Source organism: Trachymyrmex septentrionalis, unplaced genomic scaffold (genome assembly GCF_001594115.1).
Source record: "Trachymyrmex septentrionalis isolate Tsep2-gDNA-1 unplaced genomic scaffold, Tsep1.0 scaffold20, whole genome shotgun sequence".
NCBI lineage: Eukaryota > Metazoa > Arthropoda > Insecta > Hymenoptera > Formicidae > Trachymyrmex > Trachymyrmex septentrionalis.
This window is the reverse complement of record NW_017305180.1, coordinates 3,845,747-3,855,710: the sequence shown is the minus strand read 5'-3', so window position 1 is coordinate 3,855,710 and position 9,964 is coordinate 3,845,747. Positions and strand designations below refer to the sequence as shown.

General features: G+C 30.1%; 3 protein-coding genes across 5 annotated transcripts in view; 2 read left to right on the top strand and 1 right to left on the bottom strand.

Annotated features, from left to right (window-relative positions):
• The window catches only part of LOC108747708 (polyprenol reductase), a 16,288-nt gene extending 15,350 nt beyond the window's left edge, over positions 1-938 (top strand). For all 3 annotated transcript variants that reach the window (XM_018485372.1, XM_018485373.1, XM_018485374.1), the window contains exons 5-6: positions 373-668; positions 748-938. In XM_018485372.1, coding sequence (XP_018340874.1) covers positions 373-668; positions 748-840 — 389 coding nt within the window. In that variant the 3' untranslated portion in view covers positions 841-938. The remainder of the gene's footprint in view (positions 1-372; positions 669-747) is intronic.
• Positions 939-1,137: 199 nt separating this feature from the next.
• LOC108747706 (tumor suppressor candidate 3) lies at positions 1,138-3,341 on the bottom strand. The gene is made up of 8 exons (XM_018485369.1): positions 2,869-3,341; positions 2,598-2,776; positions 2,397-2,514; positions 2,198-2,338; positions 1,933-2,073; positions 1,716-1,866; positions 1,437-1,602; positions 1,138-1,251 (listed from the first exon to the last, which is right to left on the bottom strand). The coding sequence occupies exons 1-8, from the start codon at positions 2,944-2,946 to the stop codon at positions 1,236-1,238; spliced, it is 990 nt and encodes a 329-aa protein (XP_018340871.1). The 5' UTR covers positions 2,947-3,341; the 3' UTR covers positions 1,138-1,235.
• Positions 3,342-3,769: 428 nt separating this feature from the next.
• Positions 3,770-9,964, top strand: part of LOC108747709 (hyaluronan mediated motility receptor-like) — a 9,725-nt gene continuing 3,530 nt past the window's right edge. Inside the window, exons 1-6 of the mRNA XM_018485375.1 lie at positions 3,770-4,053; positions 7,503-7,672; positions 8,030-8,314; positions 8,396-8,620; positions 8,707-9,183; positions 9,820-9,964. The exon at positions 9,820-9,964 is cut by the window's right edge and continues 15 nt beyond it. Of these exons, the coding sequence (XP_018340877.1) occupies positions 4,008-4,053; positions 7,503-7,672; positions 8,030-8,314; positions 8,396-8,620; positions 8,707-9,183; positions 9,820-9,964 (1,348 nt within the window). The 5' untranslated portion in view covers positions 3,770-4,007. The remainder of the gene's footprint in view (positions 4,054-7,502; positions 7,673-8,029; positions 8,315-8,395; positions 8,621-8,706; positions 9,184-9,819) is intronic.

Genomic DNA, 9,964 nt, shown 5'->3' with positions numbered 1-9,964 from the left:
TATATATATACGCATAAAATAATTAGAATTATATTGTAATTTTTATAAATACTTTGAATGATTAAAATTAAATAATTGTAAATATCACGATGTAGATTATATATTATGCACGTTTAAGATTTATAGAAGAAATTTATAAAAAATTTTATGAAAGGAAAGAATATTAGGATTTTTAGAGATTTAATGAAAAAAATTTTTAATTACAAGAGAAGTTGATAAGTTAAAAAGTTAATGTATATTTAAAATAATTTATTAATAAGTTATTAACTTTCAACTTTTATTATTTAACTTTTAAATTAAAAAAATATATAGTATGTATATTATATGTATACACACATATATACACAGGTATAAAATTTTTTTCGTTAATAGGTTCGCATGCGACCTTGTTCCTATACAAAGTCACAACTGTGAAACTAGTTTGTGCACTTATATGTTTATGGGCGTCATATGAACAATTAAAAACAAATTTTATTCTTGCAAGACTACGTAAAAATTCTCATGGTGACGTCGTATCTCTTGAACATAAAATACCATTTGATGGTCTATTTAAGTATATAGCAGGTCCATTGCAATTGTGCGAAGCAATTATATATTTAATGTTCTCCATAATTCTTTGGCGAGCTTCTACATTTCATTACGTTACTCTTTGGGTTATATCAAATCAGGTAAGAAATAGAAATCAGTAAGAAATGTTTTTTGATAAAAAGAGATCAAGTATATGTACGTACAAATGATTTTTTTTAGGTGGTATGTGCATATTTGTCTCATCATTGGTACCGTAAAACATTTACAAATTATCCAAAAGAGAGAAAGATTATAATTCCTAACATATGGTAAAATTTTTACTACGAAATTGATACATTATTGACTGAAAACGATATGATTCAATAATTTACATATTTAATTATAATATACATACCAAAAAAATAATAGCCATACCAAATATGAATAAATAAAAATTCTAATGAATAAATTGGTTCAATGAATTTTCATCCTATATTAATTTAAATACATATTTCTATATACTACTTTTGTTTTATTGTACAATAATATTAAATGCGAATTTTTATGTTACATACAATATATATAATGAACGTGATACAACATTTATAACAATATAACTCTTTACTTTTTATTTGTAAAAAAATCTTCCTAGTTTCGTATTCTATATGGAACTGCCAGATATTTTTCGCTCAATAAATGATGTATGAAGATATTTCCTTTCTATTTAGTTATTTGAATAATAAACTGAAACAAGCAAATTATTCTTCCCTGGGATACAAATGTAATGGCAATTCTTATAAATATTCAAGTGAAGCATGATGATATTACTGAAATCTTTTTACTTTTACAAATAATATCATCATGCTTTAAAATGTTAAATTTGTTTATAATATATTAAAGATAAAAAAATTTATAACACATATACATACCTATATGGATAGCCTTGAGCTTTGTTTCTAAATATCGACAGAAGAAGACTAAAGAAAATTGCCACTAATCCTGCACCTATCACAGCTAATATCTTACGCTTCTTAACATCTCCTTTACGAGCTGCAGCCTCAGTCATCAAGATCATTCCTAACACCACTGCTCCATCTTTTTATATGTAATTAAGATCTATATCACAATATAAAATGTACACAAATCTAGTTTTTCTATACTTTTATGCAAATTATTTTTTATAATTTCTGAATACAACAAAAGGATACTCATAACCATAACAATATAGGTTTCCACTATAAATTGACCTTGAGAAGATCCATGAATATAAGCTACATTGCCATTTGGTGATTTATGAACAAAAGGTGGTCCTCTGATATGATTCCACATTTGTCCAGAAGTCATATTTACGGCAAAGAACTGAAAACAAGTAAATCAGGATTATTTATTAAAACGAAAAAAGTAATTGAGGAAAAATATATTTACCAAAGCACAGAATCCCCAAAGATTTTTGTTGTAAATGAAGTCCAAATTATTACGTCTGAGATACAGACCAACTGCTACGATAACTATAAGCAGTCCTAATCCTACTGTACCCGAGTAATTTGGTGGTCTAAATACTCTGATCTGCAATTGACAATAAATCAATATTGCAAACAATTTAGAAATCAAATAAAAAATATATGATAGAGATCAGAACAATTTTAGTATAATAAATGTGACACAACACAATGACTGCTAACAATATTACCTGGATATCTGTGCGTTCACCTATCCATTTTGCTATTGCTTCTGCACCAAATCCTACTCGCTGGATATCCATAGTATCAGCAGCTTTTGGTTTACCTTTAGGTGGGAAATGCATATATACTGGTGCAGTATTCAACTTCATCTGTGATAAGAAAATTTCATATTAATTATATTTATATACCCTTATATGTTCTACTTACCAATCGAAAAACATCTGATCCTTCGTCAAAATCGATAGAGGCAAAGAATAACTTGTTGGAGTACAAGGCAGAATATCGGAAGGAATTCGCCACTATTGTAAATTCATCATTGGCATGCCTAACGTTATGTTGAAATTATTGATACACGTAAAAATTTTTATTACTAGTGACTTATTCAAGCATAAATGCAAGTTAGCTCACCTGCAAATCTGACACTGTCTCTGAGGCGCCATGGCGGTAAACATAACAATAATAGAATAATTCCTTGGAGGAGATTTAATATACTGTTTAAATTTTGACCCGTTAAATTTCAATATCGGTTTTTTCAAAGTCATCTCGGTTAGTTGTTGCACACGTTCGGCCAAGGAGGTGCCTTGATTCTGTAAGAATAACATTTCAGTCACATTTTGTAAGCATATTGAGAGATTTGGTTAGTTGAATGATAAGTGCGTGATATAAGAAGAGTTCTTACGTTTTTCGTTCTGTATTGACAAGTGACATAGCTTAGAATGGAAAGAAAAATGAGTACAATATAGAGCTTGTATTTCATCGTGAATCAGAGGTTTGATACGCTGTGCGGAAACTCAACGAGGTTAACAATTCCACCGGCGATACATTAGCCAGCAGTAGCGGCCACTGGTTATCACGACAGCTGGGACCAGTTGATCCACCGGGTACACGTGGCACTCGTGCACGTATTCCACTACATTCCACGAATACGATTCGAGGCTGAGACTTGAGAGTCTGGGACTTAGGTTAGGAGTGTAGGAAGTCGGGACTCGGCCAGATTCGGCTAAACTCGACGAGACGTCGGCGAATCGAACATCGTAACACGACGCGAGCTATTCATTTTTCCTTCTGCTGCGTTTACAACACATGCTTATGGGCTGGTCTTATCAACTCCGATTAACTAATCGGTCGATTAAAGCTGGGAGCACATAGAAAAATATAAGGCCGTTGGATTCGCTACTAGCATTACCGTCTCTACTGTGATTGGCCAATTTGTTTATGCCTCGTAAGCCGTAAGAAATTGGCCAGTCACAATTAAGTGTGAGAAGAATAATCTGCCATGATTGATTAATTTTTTACGGCTTCCTGCTTACGATTCTATATATATTGTAGAATATTTATTATTATATTAAACTAAAATAATTATATGTATAATTGTATAACTTCGAAGCAAATGACAAATCACTAACTTTAGTACTAAATGTACCCATCGGTTGCACATTCTCGTAAACTCGTGCGCTCATTGGGCGCTTTCGCAGCGAATCGTCGCCGCGCTAGAGAACGAATAACCGCCGTTTCAAATTAAAATAACCGATTTGGTGAGTTAGGTAGGGACGTGGGTTAGCAACGTGCAGTATCGCGCAGTGTTTGGCGCGATTGAGTACGATTGAGTGCGGTCCATATTGGTCCGCATTGTTTTGCTCTCGCGTAAGCGAGAGGTGCGTACGAACGGAATAACGACGGAATAACAGAACAGAAGAACGGTGCAACGGTTGGTCTACGCGTAATTCTTATCCGCAACGACTGTTTAGCGACGATCCCGCGCGAATCCGTTGATTTGGTACGGCACGAAAATCGCGCGCTCGCGCGAGTAACGACGAGATGTCCTTCTCCAAGGCAAGGATACAACGGTTCAACGAATTTGGCAGTAAGTCGTTATAGCGGTTAACAAGTACCTGCATGCTCTGATCTATTCAGCTTCTCATTGTCGATTAGTACCTGCATCCTTAATTAATAGTACCTCCTGCTTTTTCATTCGTCTCTATGCTCAAGTTTGTTTTTTGTTCCTTTATTAGATTGCACTAGAATTCCTGTTTTCGCCAAGTATCAAACATATGTCTATCTCACTTTAAGTTCCACAAGTGTACATTAGTTCAAGCACAGAAAACGGATCATTTGTTGTTAAGTTTTTGTTGATGACTCTGCTGGGACGAACTTCGTTCGTACTTTGGTCTGGGTCGGTGTTGTGTAATTTTTAATTTTTTTTTAAAGTTTCTGATGAAATTCGCCGAAGCTTGTCTCGTGCATTGATTCCGTGACTTATCTCTCTTTATTATTTTATTTTGATTGTAACATCTCCGATACTGTATAAAGGAAACGAAAGCCATTAAGGTTGGAGTTGCTGCTTTTGGCGTTGCTATTTTATGTCTAATGAACGATAAAGAACGAAATTATAAGCGCCTGCAGCGCGTGTCTACTACAGTTTAAGGCCCGGTTGCACCAACGTTACTTTGATTTTAAACGAGACTTAAAACTCTATCTCTTCCTCTCTTTCGGCTTTAAAGAGAAAAATTGGGAATTTTGAGCCTCGCTTAAAGTTAAAGTACGTTGGTGCAATCGGGCCTAAAACCTTTAAGTGAATTGTCACTCAGAAGAGTGAAATATCATTCTTAAATATTAAAAATTGAGCCACTCTTTTTGAAATGAGACTCCAAAGGATTTAGTACATGCCTGTTGCCGGGAGGTTGATATTCTTGCGATTTAATCGCGTATCTTGAAACGAGATGAAAATTACAAAGATGAGCAAATTCAGATGTTGACAAATTAAATTATAAATATTCCAGTAAATTTACTCACTTTTATAATTCTCACCTCGTTTCAAGGTATTGCAATCGAATTCGCGACATTTGATGACGTTTTGACGATTTTTCTTTTTTTTTACGTGCGCGTTTTTCTTTACGTATCGATATGTCTAACTGTATACAACCTATTGTATCTATTGTTATTAATAATGTGTGAAATTTTTTGAGTACAGAACAGTTTTTACTATAATGAAATTGAATTAAGTATTATATGCATTATTTACATTAACGATTTGATAGGACAAGTTACTGCAACGAATTTCCATAAAACAAACTAAAAATTCAATGAGATTTGTTCTAATATTTTTTAAATTATTCTGCATACTTATAAGTGTGCGTAACTGCGTTATGGCGGGAAAATCTTTTAACGTTGAACGTGAAGCTTTAACCGTCTTTGGTATGTCTTGTATCGTATATTCTTTATGATACTCTCGATAATTTCATCTTTTTCATTGTAAGATAGGCTTATTGTGAATCAATCTTGTTGTTTAAAAAAAAAAAATTTCAGAGGAATTCATATTATTTTATTATAATTTTTTATATACTCATCATTTAAATAAAAATAATGTATTATATAAATAATTTCTTAATTATGATGTATAAATAAATAAATAAATATATATTTATTTATTTTCCATATATAAATTTTAATATAATACAAAAATTTTAAACTTTTAAAATTTACTTTACCTAATTTAGACAATCTTTCGTATTTTATATTTAAAAATTGGATGACAGGATATTTTTTATAGTATATTAATTTACAAAAACAAGTATTACTGCACGTCTTGTAATTATAATTAATGAAGAGGGTATAAAATTAACGAGGGAACCTCACGAAGTGTCAAGTTTTAATTTAAATGAAACTTTGTATATTTATATTTTATATAAATAGATGAATTTCGAAAATATCAAGCAGCGGCAAATAAATAGTTTTAAATTTAGGGATGAAATCACTTTTTAAATGTAGTTTTCAGCTTTTTTTGGTTATATATACTACCTCTCAAAAACTATTCGAGATATCAAGAAATGTCTAATACAAAAGTTTTATAATAAAATTATTTCTATTTATCTACATCACTAATATTTTTAAAATAAATTTTTTCAAAATTTGTTTTAAAAAATATTTTTTTTTAAATATTGACGTAAATAGAAATAATTTTATTATAAAACTTTTGTATTAGAAGTTTTTTGATTAAATAATTATTAATATATAACGAAAAAAGCTGAAAACTTTATACATAAGGAATTATTTCACTCCTTAGAATCGTTTATTTGCTGCTACTTTTCTAAATTCATTTATTTATGTAATCTATAAGTATATAAAGTTTTATTAAAATCAGAATTTAACACTTCATTCCTTTGTAAGATGCAAAAGAAATAAAAAACAAATATAAAATCCAACCTTATATATATATATATACAAAGTCGTATGCACAATATGAATATTAGAAGTAAATATACATTTATACTTTCTGTATTACTTTTAACGATTGCATAAATTTTATCTAATTTTGACAAATCGCATTGAATGCTCTTTGGTGTTTTCTGAATCTACAATGATCGTCAAGATCATGCGATCGCTAATTCGTTTTATCCTTTAGTAACATCTGTTTTGTGATTGTTATTATTCTTGTCACTTTTTGCTCTTTGTAGCTCCTATTGTATGTAGCTATTCTCAAGTAAAAGATAGGCAGCACAATATTTTATTCGTTATTCCCTATATCTTATCTTTATATATCGCTGTGTCTGCCCTTTAAATTTCTCATATATTGATTCTCTCCCTCTCCTTCATCATAGAAGAAAGCGCGCGGTAGACAATAAAAGAAGACATTTTATCGTGTACAAACGCAATGGGGAACGTTACCGGCTACACCTGGTTATTCTACGACCCCATAGAGATATGTCCCTTGCATTCAGAACAGCTGTCTTTCCCATTTGCGCCTGCTTCTCCCTATGCACGATACGTTGCGCCAAAAGGAAGTCTCACTTATCGTTGTCTTTCTTCTCTTTTGTTGTCGCAGCGCCTTGCGCTGGTATCGCCGATATATATTACGTAATATTTAAGAACAAGCTATATTTAAATCTTTGTGTCCTGTAGGACATAATAGAATTAAAATACATAAGAAAATAATTGTCTTGATCTATCAATCTGTTCATCTTAACATGAGAATTTGTTATAGGATTTATCTCTATTTTAATCATTCAAGACTATTAAATTAAAAGTAAATCCGATCTGCTTATTATATAAAGTCGTTTCTTTATATATAGTATATATTCTTAAAAAAAAACTTCTGTTTTGAGTGATAATAATGAGTTTTTCTAAAATTTGTAATTATTTTATTGTAATATATTTTAAGATTATCAAGAAAGTACATTCTTTATTAAAGATAATCGTTACTTAAATGAAAGTATATTATGCGGACATACTAATAATTGATAATTACGATCGGAAAAAAGGACTTAAATATTTTGTGTATTATTTTAATTCGCTAATATATGCATGATTTCGCAGGTGATGCACCTCCACCAGGCTTTTACGATCCGAAATTCGACAATAAAGTGAAAGGAGCTATTATTGAGAAGTCCGATAGGTTTTTAGATAATAAAAGCTCAAGCAGCGCAGAATGCAATGCATCAGTTGCATCAGTAAAGAGTAGTGCCACGGTTCCTATTTTCCGGGTGGTAAGAATTGTCACAAATTTTGTTATCGCTTATGAATTATAATTATAATATCTGAGAAATAGAAAAAAGATCAAATTATATTATTATTGAAGAATAATGAATTATAGAATTATGGATTTTGTATTATTAATTATGTTTTAAATTAAAATTAAATTTATAAAATCACAGTTATTCGCGTTGTTTTATGATTAAGTAAGTTATGATTAAGCGTGGTAGTATAGAATATATTTAAATAGAAATGTATGTGTATGTACATATATAAAAATGTACGTTTTTAAAAAAATATTGTTACATTAAAATGTATTATTAACAAAATTAAATATATTATTAAATCACGTAAAATATATTTTTACATAGCCCCAACCGCCCCCGAAACGATTAATCACAAAATTGGGATCAAATTATCCTAAATTAAAAACTCCGCAACCTTTAACTAAAAATCAAAATATGAAATATGAATCTAATCAGCAACTTGCGGATCTTCAAGTAGAATGTTTGAACAAGGATAAGACTATACAGGAACATGAAAAACACATCGAGGATATGAAAGATGAGATACGGAAATTAGAAATCGAATTGGAGGAATTGCGTAAGAAACAAGATGAAATAGAAACACAACATATGAAAGATATAGAAACAATGGTTAATATAATATCTTTAAATAGAAATTTATTATTAACTAGAGTCAATACACTGTATTTTCAAAATATTTTTAATTTGCAGGCTAAGTTACAACAGGATGTAATAAACAGTCATGATGGTAAACATCAAGTAGAAATGCAGACACTTCGCTCTCAATTATTAGAAATGACTAAGGAAAAAGAACGAGAGATTTTATCGCGAAAAGCAATGGAAATGGAACTCAGAAGTCGTGCAACCGAACTATCGAAAGGAATAACAACATTAGAAGCTGAATTAAATGCCAAGAAAGAAGAAAACAGAACAAAGGTAAATTAAATTACTTTATTTTAGGAATGTGAAATGGATTGTTGTATTAAGAAAGAACTTTTTTTTTATTTCGTTTTGTTTAACAGATTGAAGCTCTTGAAACGCATATTGAAGAATTATTAAATAAATTGGAAATAGTGAAACGAGATCGTGATATCGAAATAGAATTATTACAAAAAGAAAAATGTCAACTCGATGTCTGTATCACAAATTTAACTCAAGAACGATCTAATCTTGAATCTACATTAGAAATAAAGCAGAACGAAATTACAAAACTTGAAGCTGAATTATCTGATCTGCAACGCGAATCACAAGAACTTAAAGCGCAATATGGAGAACTTGCTGACAGTTACGTTCATAAAATTTCCGATTTTACTAATGAACATGAAGAAGAAATTAAACATTTGAAAAACGACTTTTTAAAAGAAAAAGAAGAACTCTTAATGCAAAATGAAATTTATAAGGAATGTGCATCAAACATGGAAACCAAAGCAAATAAAATGGAAGAAATAAACTGTTCTCTCACGGAAGAATTGAAAAATCTTCAAAATATTCATACAGACGTGCGTAACCTCTGTAAATGTGCAATTTTATTGTTATGTATTATATATTTGTACATATACTTGTATACAGATACACTTTTGTATAAATGTATAAGTAAAGCACTTAAGGAAAATTATGATAATCAGAAAATTTCGAATAGAACAACTTTTGCTAAGTAACCTATTACGTCTGGTAACATCTCTTTAAGACGTTATGTTTTTTTTATCAGGCACCATGTGTCTTTTTTTTTTTATAGAAATATGTCAAAGTTTTTACGATCAAGTGATTATTGACGTCCGAAATGAGTTCAATAAACAATAAACATATTGACATGATTTATAACATTCTCTGTTTTTTTCCAAAGCATGTATCGGTCAATGCACTATAGATGTGTAATGCTTGTAATAAGATTGTTTGATAACATTTTTAACATTTATTGTAATGAGACAAAAATAAACAAAATTAAAAAACACGATTTTTTATTTTTCCTAACTTTTTAAAAATGACATGTAACAAAGTTAAAAACTGACTCCTAATGTCTTAAGAAAATGCCGAACATGGGTTACTTAACAAAAATTATTCAACCAATTTACCACTTTTTTTAAAGTTTTATGGAAACATCCTTGATACATTTTTAATTTCTTTTTATTCTTTAGGTGACTCAACGTTTACAAGAAGCTCAAAATGAACTAAAGCTTTCAAATGACAGACATAACACTATGATGGAAAAATATAAAAAAGATTTTATTGATATGACAAATACACACACTGAAAACAAATTAAAATTGGAGAAAGTATTAG